The 14,934-nt window shown below is 51.7% G+C and overlaps 2 protein-coding genes across 3 annotated transcripts; one reads left to right on the top strand and one right to left on the bottom strand.

Moving 5' to 3' along the window:
* Positions 1-1,166: 1,166 nt before the first annotated feature.
* SNRPD2 (small nuclear ribonucleoprotein D2 polypeptide) lies at positions 1,167-5,721 on the bottom strand. Its single transcript, XM_037819819.1, has 3 exons — positions 5,606-5,721; positions 4,006-4,185; positions 1,167-1,432 (listed from the first exon to the last, which is right to left on the bottom strand). Coding segments are annotated over exons 1-3 (357 nt in total). The 5' UTR covers positions 5,608-5,721; the 3' UTR covers positions 1,167-1,257.
* Positions 5,722-6,256: 535 nt separating this feature from the next.
* Positions 6,257-14,028, top strand: QPCTL (glutaminyl-peptide cyclotransferase like). 2 transcript variants are annotated; one of them, XM_037819861.1, is made up of 7 exons: positions 6,261-6,603; positions 7,102-7,245; positions 8,003-8,284; positions 9,786-9,938; positions 10,042-10,141; positions 10,584-10,700; positions 12,172-14,028. In XM_037819861.1, exons 1-7 carry the CDS (start codon positions 6,397-6,399, stop codon positions 12,315-12,317), a joined length of 1,149 nt encoding a protein of 382 aa, XP_037675789.1. In that variant the 5' UTR covers positions 6,261-6,396; the 3' UTR covers positions 12,318-14,028. The 2 variants fall into 2 exon arrangements, with proteins under 2 accessions (XP_037675790.1, XP_037675789.1); XM_037819862.1 differs by lacking the exon at positions 9,786-9,938 and having other exon boundaries at positions 6,257-6,603.
* Positions 14,029-14,934: the final 906 nt, after the last annotated feature.

Here is a 14,934-nt window from a genome sequence, read left to right as displayed (position 1 = left end):
AGGGTGATCCCGGTTACTCATCCTCCCTGGGCCTCAGTTGCCTCATCTGTAAAATGGGGTGACTTAAGTACCCACTCCATAGAATGGTTGTTTCACTTACATGTGGGCCCCTCTGTGCCTGAAAATTCTATATGTGAATATTCATCTTTATAACCTTCCCCTGCTGTAGGGTCTCCTACTCTACCTGCAAAGCTCTGCAGCAAATGGGCCCACAGAGCACTCACGCTGTGCCTTCTGCAGCTAAGAAAGGGTCCGACCCCAGGCCTGCAGATCCCTGTACTGCTCATCTGGTGAAGACCAAGATGTAAGCAGGGACAGGGCCCTACAGACACGGGCAGGGGGGAGTGTGATGTGTCACAGCAAGATGGAGATCTTCCTTAATCCCTCCCCCCAGCAAATAAGGCCTCCCTTTTCTACCTCTCCTATCTCCCCACGTGTGTCAGGGCATTTCTCTCAAAATTGTTATTTGAGGGGCAGCAGTAGTCAGGGGTCAGCCACAGGCCCAAAAGTGAGGCAGAGTTGGATGACAGCATCACCACTCACTGACTGTGCGCCCTTGTGCAAGCAACATCACCTCTCTGAGCTTCAGTTTCTTCTGGAAAATGTAGGCAATAAATGGCAGTGCCTGCCTCAGTGTCACTGGTAGGGTGTCTGGCAAGTGCTACCACCCTGATGGCTCGGTAGGGACGAGCCGCGATTGCTCTCTGGATTTGGGTCCTGACTGCTCCTGTTCACACGCAGGGCCAGGGCGCTCTCAAGCACTGCCATGTCCCCAGCATCGCAACTCAGGGCTGGGCACCAAAGAGGTGCTTGGATGATGTTTGTTGACTGAACAAACAGAAAAAAGAAGACTGAAAGAAGTTTTGAACCAGGCAGAGACTCCCTGAGAGAAAGGCAGGGAGAGAAGAGAGAGACAAAAGTGATGAGAAGCCAGGGAAAACTAAAACAGAAAAGAGCAAAAGCTCCCCCCAGCACCGGAAGCGAGAGGACAATTCCATCCTGTGCACTCACTTCACAGGAGGGGAAGCGAGGCCTGGAAGGGCAGGGACAGGGTGCCTTGGCTGCCAGGGAGGTCCTGGTCCCCACGCTTGGCCCTGGGTCCCCAGCTGCCTCCTGTCCTGAGCCTGCTCCACTCCCAAGGCCCTGGGAACAGGCAGACACCAAACTAAAAAACACAGGGACTTTATTATTATTTCCAACACGAGGGCAGGTCTTGGCAGGACAGGAGTGGGCGGCTCTGGCGGTGGGGGGCGGCCCCTACTTGCCAGCGATGAGTGGGTTCCGCAGGACCACGATGACCGAGTCCCCGCGCAGGAACATCTTGGAGATGTAGCGGTCCTTGTTGACCGGCTTGGACTTCTTCTTGCCCTTGCCGCTCTTGGGGACCTCGGTCCACATCTCCTTCACGTTCTCCAGCACCATGTTGCAGTGCCTGGTGGGGGCAGGGGATGGGACACACGGGCAGTGAGGGGGGAGCCTGGAGGCTGCACTCGCTCTGCCCAGAAGGGTTCTCACCCTCCCACAGTGGGTTTCAATCCTGCTTCGGCAGGCCCCCAGGCTGGGACTCGGGCAAAGGATTTCACCCCTCTGTGCCTCAGTTTCCTCCTAAGACAGAGACAAACATGGCACCTACCTCACAGGGCTGTTGTGAAGATTAAAGGAATTAATGCAGTATTTGTAAGTGCTTAGAACAGCACCTGGCAGAGGGAAAATGCAAAAATACATTTTCCACTTTTGCTTCTGGAGGTGCTGGAAAGGAGCTGCTTCTCTCTGGAGGCCAGAGGCTCCTAGGGGATTGGGGCTTGAGGTCACCCATGACCCCTCCACTCCTCTCCTGCTTTGTCCCTGTTCTCGGGGTGCCTGGTGGGTATGCGTGAAAGACAGAGTAGATGAGTTCATTCAACAAATGCTCACTGAGAGCTTACTATGTGCACTGCCTCAAGCACAAGGGATATAGCAATGAGGAAAACAGACAACACCCTGACCCTCGTGGGGTTTGCATTCTTGTGAGGGGAGAAGAACAAGAACAAGGTAAACCAACAGATCTAGGACATCCTGTCGGCTGCTGAGTCACTGCTGTGAAGAAAAAATAAGGCACGGGAAAGGATTGAAGGAGCTGGGGAACGGGCAACAGTTAAAGAGGCTGCTAGTTTAACCAAGCCAAAGCTCATCCCTCAGTGGAAATATTCTGTAGCAGTAACGAAAAAAGAAAAAGTAAAAGAGATGCAAGGAAGCTCTCTGCATCAGACTATGGAGTAAACTCCAGGAGATACTGTTAAGTGAAACAGCAAGATCTGCTTAGAAATTTATCTTTAGAAGAAAAAAGGTGGGAGGATGAGCAGGTGTAATGCCCACCTCTTGTTTAAACATTTGGAAGCCCTGGGAAGATACTTGGAGATTGGTAGATAGGTAGATTGGGGACGGGCAGGATGGCAACTTTCCTATTTTGAGAATCATGTGAATTGTATTATCAACTTGGAAAAATTAAGTTAAAAAAGAAGAACAGAGGTTTGCCAATATGGAAACATTTCTGAATTACTGTTGTTAAATGAAAAAGCCAAGATCTAAACTGTGTGATGATACATTAACAGTGATTTAAAATAGACTAAAACCCCGACATATGTTTGGGATGTCATTTTCAAGTAACATTCCTGGGAGGAGATCCAAGAAATTAGCTGTGATGGTGGCTCCGGGGAGGGTGGCTGGGTGCCCTTTGGAGCTGTTGAATTTTTTTTTTTTTTAATCTTCGTTTTATTGAGATATATTCACATACCACACAGTCATACAAAACAAATCATGCATTTGATTGTTCACAGTACCATTACATAGTTGTACATTCATCACCTAAATCAATCCCTGATACCTTCATTAGCACACACACACAAAATTAACAAGAATAATAAAGTGAAAAAGAGCAATTAAAGTAACAAAGAACACTGGGTGCCTTTGTCTGTTTGTTTGCTTGTTTCCTTCCCCTATTTTTCTACTCATCCATCCATAAACTAGATAAAGGGGAGTGTGGTCCTTATGGCTTTCCCAATCCCATTGTTACCCCTCATAAGCTGCATTTTTATACAATTGTCTTTGAGATTCACGGGTTCTGGGTTGTAGTTTGACAGTTTCAGGTTGGAGCTGTTGAATTTTGCCTCACATGCGTATATCACCCATGCAAGAAAGTAATGAAAGTAATTAAATAAATAAAGGGGGGAGGGGATTTTACCCTATCTGAGTTGCATGTTGCCATCAGGCATTGCCAAGTAGGAAAAACAAAATGTAGAAAAGCACATGGAAAATCCTACTTTAAAAGCAATTTTGTGATATGTCAATTATACCTCAGTAAAGCTGCTTAAAAAAAAAAAAGCACACCCACAAAACCTACCATCACAAAGGATACCCTGGATATATGTGTGTGAGTGTGTGGGTGTACAAACGTGTGCTGGGGAGGCAGGTTGGGTGGGGGGAGGCCGATATGGGGGCAGAGGAGGAGGAAACTGAGGAGACAGACAAAAAGAGTAACAGCAACATAAACCACCATTTAACAAGCACTTAACAACATGCCCGACCCTCTTCTAAGCACTCTACAAGCATTAATCCATAAATCCTCACCACAAACCCAGGAGGGAAATACTATTATCTCCAGTCTCTAGAGTGGAAATCGAGGCACAGTGCAATGAAGTGACTCATGCAAGGCCACAGTCTGGAAGTGGGAGAGCCTGGTTAGAACCCACTGAATCTTTGTAACCAACACGATTATTGCCACTGTGCTGACGAGAAGTCACTTGATGAGGGTCACATGGCTGCTAAGAGGCAGAGCTGGGACAAGAACTCATGTGGGCTGGCTCCTGAGTGCATTCCCACAATCACTGTACTGCACAGCCGGAGGGGCAAAGAAAGCCAGCCACACCTTGGGGTTTTTAGATGCTTATGTCTTCAGGCTCCTTTGGCTGGAGCTGGGGCTGCCTCTCCAGGCCTGGACAGAACACCTCCCAAGACCCAGGTGCTTACCTGTCAAAGGCCTTCACGCGGCCCAGGAGCTTCTTGTTGTTGCGGCAGTTGATGAGCACTTGAGTGTTGTTCTTGACCGACTGCGTGAGCACAGAGAGGGGACCTGTATTAAACTCCTCCTCCTCTCGCTTCTGCAGCTCCTCCGGGGTCATCTCACTCTTGGGCTTGTTGAGGAGGCTCCTGAGAGGGCAAGCACAGGACTTGTGGGTGACAGGGGTTGGAGGTAGAAGACAGGTGGTCATGGCCTTACCCTTAGTGGCTCCCCAAACTTGTTCCAACACACCCCACCCTCTTGCTCTGAGCTCCAGCTCAGTCCTCCCTCTTGGCATCACCACCCGGATCCCTAACAGACACTTCCAACCTTGTATGTCCCAGATCACCCAACCACCCAACCTGCTCTATCCACAGCCTTCCCCACTCCATCCTTTCAGTTCTTCAGGAAAAAACTTTTAATGGCAACTTGTCTTCTCTCTTCCCTTCATATCATACATCTAATCTGTCAGCAAATCCTGCCACCTGTCTCTAAAACATACCCAAGATCTGACCATTTTTTACCGTGGTTACTATCCTGGTCTAAACCTCCATCCATCTCCGTCCTGGAGACTTATAGGTCTTCCTGCATCTTCCCATGCCCCCAACAGACTATATCATGTCACTCTTCAAAACCCTCCCATGGCTCCCATCTCAGTGTAAAAAGTAAAATCCAACATTCTCACAATGCCCTATACCTGCTCCCCTCTCTCTGCTCCAGCTGCGGTGGTCCTTGAAGATACCTGGCAAACTTTTCTTAAGCCCTCTGCATTTGCTTTTCCCTCTGCCTGGATATCCCCCAAATAGCTGTGTGTTTCGCTCCCCACTTTCTTCAGGTTTCTATTCAGGTGTTATCTTCCCAATGTGGTCTTCTACACTCATTATTAAATTTATTGTCTCTCAAAATTGGCACCCCGAATTGTTCTTACCCTCCTTTATTGTTCCTTGATTCACGGCCCCGATCACTTAAATTTTATTTGTTTAATCTATTGCCTGCCTCCCCCCACAGAAGCTGCACTGGAAAAGGCATTTTTTTGGGAGTGGGAGTTCTATTTTATTCACCGATGCGGCTAAAGCAGTGTCTGGTACACAACGAGCACTCCATAATACATATTTGCTGAAGAAATAAATGAGTGAAATATTCCGGTGATTCGTTATCAACGAAAGTCGCGAATTATGTTGAAAATCCACCTGTTTTCTGGTCAAATTTCCGGGATTAGTCCTTTACCTCAAATCGTTTTTCCTTAAAGTCCGCACTCCCTTCCCCCAGATCCTTTATCCGTAAAATAGCTTCCCCTTAAAATTCATCTCAGCGAGTATAGTTATCTGGCAAAGCCGCAGACCAATATCTGATAAAGTAGCACCCTTCCCCGAACTCGTGATTCGTGAAGGGCCCGATTCCCATCCTCAAACTCGCCAGGAGGAAATTCCGCCACTTTATTCATAAAGTTTCTGCCTTTGCTCCCGGCTCGCTATCAGGAAACGGCTCTTCCCACCTCCTCCAACCGTTAATCAGACAAATTTACACCCCCAGCCCCACTCCCGCGGCCCAACCCCAGCCCGGCCTCACATGGCGGTAGGTGCGTTCTCGAGTCTCGGCGGTCCTCAGTACGCCTGACGAAAGGAAGAGTGGGAGGCGGGACTTCCGCTTCCTGCTGTCTACTTTCGTGGGCGCCTGCGCGAACCCAACCAGCGGGTGGAGGCGCGGCCTGTTGCCATAGACAGCAGGGCGCAGTGGTGGGATTAAAGCCGTGCTTAGTGGCTCAAGACCATTTAGGAATCTACGGGGCAAATGATCACGACGACAATGAGAAAAAGAAGGGGGGCCCGACCCATATCATTTCATTGTAGGACAGGATAGATTGAAGCGGGGGAAAGACACCCCATTTCCAAATACCCGCCGGCCCCGCCCTCGGAGGCATGGCCTCCGCAAGACCAATCCACTTCCTGCTTCAGCGTTGGGCCCCGCCCCTTTGCCCTCAGGGACGCTTCATTTTACCTGTCCATTGATAGCTTCCACGCCGCGCAACCAATCCCTGGCCCACTTCCGGGAAAAGCGTGGCGCTGCACCCAGGTGGGCGGAAGTTGTCCAGGATGAAACGCTTCTTATTGGCTTCCTCTCCTCTGCTGAAGCGGAACCAAACTTTTTCGCGCTCCCTTTTGGGTTTGTGTAACCCTCTGGGGAACCAACCCCAAAGCTCCGAGGGGCTCGTCCTCAGAACGAGAGTTCCCATTGGCTTCACTGCTCACGGGGGCGTGGGACGATGCAGTTGCTCATTGGTCCGGTGGTTCTGTGGGGAGGGACTTGGCTGGGCCAGAACCAGCTCAGCGGTCTGGGGTCCTTTGCCGGGTAAAGCTGCCATGCGATCTGGCGGTCGCGGACGGCCTCGGCTACGGCCCGGGGAGCGCGGCCTCTTGGAGCCACCCTCGCCTCCTAAACGCCGCCTGCTGCCGCGGGTGCAGCTCCTGCCCCTACTGCTGGCGCTGGCCGTGGGCTCGGCCTTCTACACCTTCTGGAGCGACTGGCACCGCGGGCCTGGGGAGCCGCCGCTGGGCCGGGAACTGCGGGTGAGGCTCGGCGCTGGCTTGGACACCGCAGGGATCCCTCATTTCCCGCCTGTCCTTCCTCGGAGTCTTGGGTTGACGTGGCTTTATCGTCCAGCCCTAGCCTCAGGTGCTGCGGTTGCCGTCATTCCAGCGCATGCCCCTTGCCAACTGAATCAGGCCTCGGGCTTGTTCTAAAAGTAACTCCCCCTTAACAGGAGGGGTCTGGGGTAAGACTATTGGGAGATCTGGGTTCTGATCCTCATGTCAGCTCTTTGGAAGAGTCCCTTCCTTTCCCTGGGTCTCGATTTCCCCCAATCAGGATTAGGGTTGGCTGGACCGGATGGGCCTCGAGGGACCTTTGCTGAGTCTAGGATTTATCCTAGAAACCTTCGATGCTGGAGGCCAAGGATTTTGAAGAGGAACCGGGGCTCCTTGGGGTCGAGAATTCTCGGGGTAGGGTCGGAGTGGGGGTTGCTCTCACGCGCTGCTCTTTTCCACACCCCGCCTGTGCCCCCCAAGGCCCCGCTGATCGGAAGCCTTCCCGAAGCTGGATTGCGGAGGGTGGTGAAACAGCTGGACCCTCAGCGTCTCTGGGACACTTATCTGCGCCCCCTGCTGGTGGTGCGAACCCCGGGCAGCCCCGGCAATCTCCAAGTTAGAAAGGTAAAGGGCACCCTTCCCAGTCCCCCAGCTCTCCCCGGGATTGGGAGCTCACCATACTACCCTAGATCACAAAGCAGCTAAGGCGCCTGGGCCAGCTCCTGGGGCCCTGAATGGAGCGGATCGGACTTGGTTGAACTGCCCTGTGTACCGCACCCATCAAAAGCTTGCTATGTGTCTGGCATAAGCAACAACTCTGTGAAGCAGGAAACAATATGATCTTCACATATAGATGGGGAAACTGAGGCCCAGAGAGGTTATATTCTTGGCCCGAGTTCCACAGCTAGTAAGTGGTAGTCCTGGGGTTTGAACCCAAGCAGGCTGAGTCTTGACCAGAGCTGGTACTGTGATATCCCTATATTGCCTCCCAGAAAGCATGGGGTGTCACTGAATACTGGCCTGGGTTCGAATCTCAGCTTAGCCACTTGATATGTAAACTTGGACTGGTTCTTATTTTCTTTGTGCCTCAGTTTCCTCATCTGCAAAATGAGGTCAATGACAGTCCCTACCCCAAAGAGCTCTGTAGAGTGTATAGAACAGGGTCTGGTATTTAAGAGTGGACAGTAATTAATCCTGTTGGTATAAAGAGGTGGGGTTGCCCCATACCTGGCAGGTGCTCTGCAGATGTGTGCAAGGGAATGGTTGTCCAAGGGGGGCTTGTGAGGTGGCCCGGCTACTCTGCATGGCTCAGGTCTCATGCCCCTTCTCCCAGCCTTCCACCAACCCACCACCCACCCTCCCACCTCTCTGTTGCCACTAGTTCCTGGAAGCCTCGCTGCTAGCACTGACTGCAGACTGGCAAGTGGAGCTGGACCCCTTCACAGCCTCGACGCCCCTGGGGCCAATGAACTTTGGCAATGTGGTGGCCACACTGGACCCAGGGGCTGCCCGCCACCTCACCCTTGCCTGCCATTATGACTCGAAGCTCTTCCCATCTGAGTTGGCCCCCTTTGTGGGGGCCACGGATTCTGCTGTGCCCTGCGCCCTGCTGCTGGAACTGGCCCAGGCCCTCGACCTGGAGCTTGGCAGGGCCAAGAAGCAGGTGAGAGGAGTGGGTGGGGGGCAGCGGGCTGGCTCCACCCTCACCTGCCTGGGTGCTTGCCATCCTTCTGGTCTTTCTGCCTTCACTCCACGCACAGAGCCACAGGGGTCTTTCCACTTGCTGAATGTCAGATCCTGTCCCTCCTCTGCTCCAACCTTCCCATGATGGCTCCCACCTCATTCAGAGCTCTCTGGGGTTAGAGAGCCCTGGGTCTGAATCCTGGCTCTGCTTCTTACCAGCTGTGTGAGCTTGGGTAAGTGGCATCATCTCTCTGAGCTTCGATTTTTCCCATCTGTAAAATGGGCACGATGGTGATGACAATAGGGGTATCTACTGCCTCCACTCAGAGGGATTAAATGAGATCAGGAAACTGGTAAGCCTGCAGTAGGGGGTAACAAGCATTCATTCCTGTTGCAAGGAACAGGGCCTTTGGCCCTGGCCTCTTGCCACCCTCCAGTTTAGGTCTGCAGTGTGCTCTTCTCAGATGCTTTCCTGGCTGGATCCCTTGCTTCATTCAGGTGTCCATTCCAACGTCACCTCCTCCAAGAGGCCTTCCCAACTGTCCTAAAATCCCTCCCTGTCACCATCCCATGCTTCATGGTGCTTTATGCTGTCTGTCTCCCCAACAGGAATGAGCTCTGTAAGGACAGAACTTGACTTCTTTTGTTCCTGGCTATATCCCCTGAGCCAAGAACCTCGCCTAACATAGAGTAGGACATCAGTACAGATGTGTAGAATGAATAAATGGGAACACAAATTTCATCATGCTATTTCCCTGCTCAAATCCCTACCATGGCTCCCCAGTGCCCCTGTAACAAAGCCCAAGTTGAACTTGGCCCTTGCCATCCCCTCTGGCGCTCTCTCACACCTCTCTGGCCCCTTTCCTGGCCCCGGTCTTGCCCTGTGCTGTTCCCTTTGCCTGGAACTCTCTTCCCTCTGCATCCCCATTTGCTTTTGCCAGGCTGGCTCCCATTTACCTTCAGCACAAATATCCCTACCCCAGACCTAGCACGCTCCCCAGGTCAGGCCCCACCAAAACGCCCACTGCCTGTGCTTTCTCAGGACCCTGCCGTTCTTGGGAAGCGTTTGTCCCAACTGCAATCCACTGTTAGTATAATTATTCATTACTGTGGGTCTGGCTGTTTTGCCAAACTGAGCTTGAAGAATGACAATAATAATCTGAGCCAACCCTGTTTAGGCACTGTTTTAAGACCTGGATTCGAATCCCACCCTAGAAATAGAACTCTTGTTCACCCCATTTCCCAGATGAGGAAAGTGAAGCTTTGAGAAATTAGTAAATTGGCCTGTGACCGCTTGGTCAAGATGCGACCGAGCCAGGGTTGAACCCCAGGCAGTCAGACTCAGAGCGGGAGCCCTTGGCCGCCGTGCTCCACTAGTGAGGAGACCGTGTCTGCCCTCTTCGGTTTGTGCGAGTGGGAGTGTGGGTGGGTTGTGGCCGCGGGCCTGGCACTGGGCAAGCCCTGACCACTTGCCCCCACAGGAGGCCCCGGTGACCCTGCAGCTCCTCTTCTTGGATGGCGAAGAGGCCCTGAAGGAGTGGGGGCCCAAGGATTCCCTTTATGGGTCCCGGCACCTGGCCCGGCTCATGGCATCTGAACCCCACAGTCCCGGCCCCACCAGGATCCAGGCTATCGTAAGACCAGGGCCCACTCAAGTTCCCGCGCGGGAGGCAGAGGGTGAGGCAGGGTTGGCGGCTTTGCACCTGGCCCCCCTCCAGCCCCGGCTTCTCTCCCTAGGAGCTCTTTGTGCTTCTTGATCTCCTGGGAGCCCCCAACCCGACCTTCTACAGTCACTTTCCCCGCACGGCCCGCTGGTTCCATCGGCTGAGGAACATCGGTAAGGGCTACAGGGGAGGCAGACGCCGGCCTGGGATGTGGGGGCACCTGTCCTCCTCCTCCAAGGACTTCTAGACCCTTTCTCAAAGGGACTAGGGCAGAAAGGCTAAACAATCCCACAGAGCCATGTCCAGTTGCAAACAGGGGCTCTGGGGTCAGACAGCCCAGGGTTCAAGTCCTGGTTCGTCTCTTACCAGCCATGTGAAATCCGGCAAGTGGCTTCCTCTTCTTGCACCTCAATTTCCTGCCTTCAAAATGGGCCTGGTGGTAATGATAGGAGATACGTCTTGCCTTGTAGGGATTCAGTGTGACGGGAACACAGCAAGCCCACAGTAAAGCATCCCAGCATACATTTCCACTGGCCCCCCACCCTCTGATGTGTGAGAGGGCAACTGCAGACCCCTGAGGTGCTCACCCTTTCTCTCTAATCCCTGCCGCCCCAGAGAAGCGCCTGCACCGACTGAACCTGCTGCAGTCTCATCCCCAGGAGGTGATGTACTTCCAGCCTGGGGAGCCCCCTGGCTCTGTGGAAGACGACCATCTGCCCTTCCTCCACCGAGGTACCTGCTGGGAGGGCTGGGGCTGGGGCTGGGGGTGGGGGTGGGTCCGAGGGAACCTCAGGTGAGACCCAGCCCTGACCTCTCCCCAACTCTGGGGACTGGTTGCAAGTTGCCGAATCTGTGTGCCTCCGAGTCCTCATCTGTGAAATAGGAGTAATAACTGTACTTATCTGGCGTTGGAGAGGAGTGAATGCATCGGTGCCTGGCACGGAGTGAGCCTCCGGGAAGGCGAGCTGTTATTACTTGTACCTTAATGATTGCAGTTTCTTCCAGCTCTTGCCTTTTGAGGTCCTGGCAGCCCATCAGAATAGCCTAAGGTGCTTTGAAAAATGCCCGAGCCTATTTCAGACCTACAGAATCACAGTCTTGGGCATCTGCGTTAGTTTTTACAAAGCTCCCAGGTGATTTCGATACCAGGGTGGGAAATATCTGGTAGAGGGGTTAAGAATGTAGGTTTCAGAATGGGACAGCTCTGGGTTGAACTAAGGCAAATCATTTAGCTTCTCTGGGCCCCCGTTTCTTCCGGAAAATAAAGATCCATATACCTGCAGACACGTATATGTAAATCACAGGTTGTGAGGATTTGATGAGATCAGGTATATAAAATGCCTACTTAGACCACTGCAGGGTACATAGAAAGGGCTAAAAACATTTTAGAAAAATTTCTTCTTCTATAAATTGCTCATTCGACAAATAGGCATACCTTGCAATTCTGCCCTCTTTGCAGATTCATTCAACAAGCATTTCCCAAGTCAAATACCAGGGATCCAGTGTCAGGGATCCAGTGATGGGGATCCAGTGATGACCCACAATCACCCTGGCTGCGTCTCTAGTCAGGGGACAGAATATTTAGCAAATCTGGACAAATCCGGAGGGAAGCACACTCAGGACAGGAACCCTGCGTGGTGCGGGGGCTGAGAGCCCAGAATCTGGAGCCCGGTGGCCTGGGTTCAAATCCTGACTGATGCTTACTACAGGTGACTGTAGGCAAACCATTCTGCCTCTCTGTGCCTCAGTATCCACATCTGCAAAATGGGGGCAATGGTAGAATCGACTTTAAAGGATTGTTGTATGGATAAAACAGTGTAGAGAGGAAGAAAGGGAAAAGCCTTAGACTAGGTCCTAGAATAGAGCAAATACTCTCTTTGTAAGTGTGAACTACCATTAAAGCAGAGATGGGCCAAGGACCCCTTTCCCTTCTCCTGATTTCTCCCCAGTCAATTAAGTTTTGAGTTTAATTTTCTCTAATCTGTGCCATGAAAACAATAGATACACTGGTTTAGAAGGAAAAGAAACCTCACACACTTCAAATCATTGTTCAGAGTTCTTCAAGTACCAGCCCGGGGCATCTTCTATGTATGGAAAGTGGTGGTGGTCGTGGTGGGGCGGAAGGTTATCCAGCCTGGGCCTAGGCTCCCAAGACAGCAGGGGACTCTGGGTGGGCCTGACCACTGTGCTCTCTTGCCGGCAGGGGTCCCGGTGCTGCACCTCATCTCCATCCCCTTCCCTGCTGTCTGGCACACGCCTGCCGACACCGAGGCCAACCTCCACAAGCCCACCGTGCACAATCTCAGCCGCATCCTTGCCGTCTTCCTGGCCGAATACCTGGGGCTCTAGCTGTTGAGCTGGTCCCCAATGGGGAGATGTCACTCTGAAGGAGAAGCCCCCGCAAAGTGCCTGGAGCCAGCGGAGCTCGGGCTGGGCACACCTCGAATGTGCTGGTTTGTTCGGTGTTACGCTTTTGGCTCCAGCTTGATGGACAACCATCTCTCCTTTGACGCTCTCAAGCTGCCACCCTTCAGAGACTTGGAAGAGGCCATCGTGGAGGCAAGGACCAAAGGACTAAGACTGGCTCAGCCCCCACCCTGAGGGAAACGCTTGGTCTTAAGGTTGGAGGGGATCAAATGCTGTTTGCGTTTCTAGAATTGGCTGACTGTGGACTGGTGTCTGGACTACCTCCTACTAAATGAATTATGTATGGCGTGTGTTTTTATGTCACTTCATTCACCAGAACGGCAGACTCAGTGCTGCACCAGTCCAAACCCAACTCCCACGTGGATGTACCATGCGGGGCCCACAGAGGATCTGCTCGTAAAGCTTGGAACAGAGGAGATGGAAGCGACACTTGGGTAAAAACAGATTCTGACAGACCCAATGGGCAATAAACCCGTGTTTCTGCAAATCATATTCTGCAGAATTACTGTCAATAGGTATCATGTGAGAGAAAGGATCAGCGATCAAAGTGGGGTGAGATAATGGTAAATGAGTTTCCTCAACGCACAAAAGATTTTCTCAAGAGTAGCATGGAGAAGGCAGTGTTTGCCAAAGTATTTGACCATGGAACCCCTTCTTTATTGGGAAGCACCTCATAGGACTAAGGTTCCTCAGAAGATACTTTGGGAAACACTGGGTTTTGACCATTTGCGAGCACTTATAGGCAGAATGGGTGAGCTAGGCCTCGATTTGTTACAAACCAGTTGTGCCCAACCTCCTTTTCCTCACAGCTGTGGGCACAGGTCTGTGAGCCGATGGGTCTAACTGCAATGTTAGTGATGGCCTGATGAAGTGTTTCCCATCCTACCTGACTTGCAGATGCAGCTGGGATGCGTATTCAAAAATGCAGACTCCCAGGCTCTTCCCCCAGACCCACTGAAACAGAACTTGAGGGAGGGGGCTGGGACTCTGCAACAGAACTCTGAAGGAGTATCACGAGCAGCAAAGTTTGGGACATGCCTCTCAAGGACACATCTGGGTGTGTTCACAGCTGCTTAGCAAACTTACTCAAAAGAAAACCATGAAAGTATTGTCACTACAGTTCTTTTCAAGTACTTGATGTGTATCAATTACCTATTGCCACGGAATAAATTGGCCCATCCTTAGCGGCTTAAAAAAATAAAAAAAGGGAGGACCTGGGAGAGTCCCATGCCGGTTTTGTGACTGCAGTGGAGACCTGGTAGGCAGCAGAAATGCCAGGATGAAAGGTTATTCAACAGTGAAGGTGACCTTCAGCCCTGTGAGCCAACTCAAGACTAGAGGAGCCGCAGCAGGATGCAAAGGCTAAAAGTCAGGATAGCAAACAAGAGGAGCAACACAAGGGGCTGGATTCAGATTCTTCCGCAGTAGCTGGCACTTTCATGCGTCAACTCGTTTAGTCTCCCCCAAATCCAGAGGTATGTACAACTTCCGTTCCCATTGTGTAGAGAGGCAGCTGAGGCTGACAGTTGTGCATCGTTCTCCGGTTCTCTCCCACAGCCGTGTTCCTAACCCCCATGTCCTACCTCCTTTGCAAAACCCACTTGTGCTGGATGAACAAGTTTGCTGGCAAAAAGTGGCTCCTGGCGTTTTTAAATTGACTGCAAGATAGAGTGGGGTTGGAGCTGGGAGGGAAAAACTAATGGCTTCTAGAGGCAGAATTTCAGAGTTCAGAAAGGGAAGCTGATGGTGATATTAATAGCTAGGGTGGCAGAAGGGACTGGAAGCCACAGGGACAATACTACGTTTGTTGTTCAAGTGCTGTGAGCAAGCACGGGGCCAGGTGCTTACAGGGCACCAGCTCACCTTAGCCTCACGGCTACCCCAGGTCGTAGGCAAGACTGTTGTCCCTGTGTGGCAGAAAGAAGTAATGTGCTCGGCTACGTTCTGGTCCCTCTACACCTACCTTCCTGTGTGGCCCCGTGGTTGCGTGTGCCATGTGCCAGGAGCTGGATAAGGGGCTTTAAGCATATTTTCCACTTGCATCCTTACATCCCTTTGGAGGAAGGCTTGTTAAGCCCCCTATTACCGAATGAGGTTGCTGGTGCTTGTCATAGGTTCCCCAACTCCCATAGCCAGCAGGCCCTGCAGCTCCCATTTGTATGCCAAACTTGGGCTCCCCTAGCTTCACACTGTGAAGGCACCATTATGTGTATTTGATAAACAATTGTTGAGCACTCGGGATGCAACATCTTCACGTATCAATCTTGTAAGGAACTGCTAGTGTTTTCATTTCTCCGATCAAGAAACTGAGCTTCAGAGAATTTAAGACAATTGCCCAAGATCATATAGCTGAACACTTTCCCTATCATGTCGAGGTGTTTCTTATTTATCCTGTTAATCGTCATTGGGGCTTACCGGGATCTTCTATTTGTCTGGAATTCTCAACATCAACTCAAATATTCTTTGCCTCATTCTCTTCTGATTCTGCAGTGGCAATGTATGTTAGACCTTCTCACTCTATCCTCCGTAACCTTTCTTT

Source organism: Choloepus didactylus, chromosome 27 (assembly GCF_015220235.1).
Source record: "Choloepus didactylus isolate mChoDid1 chromosome 27, mChoDid1.pri, whole genome shotgun sequence".
NCBI lineage: Eukaryota > Metazoa > Chordata > Mammalia > Pilosa > Megalonychidae > Choloepus > Choloepus didactylus.
This window is presented reverse-complemented; position numbering and strand designations above follow the sequence as displayed.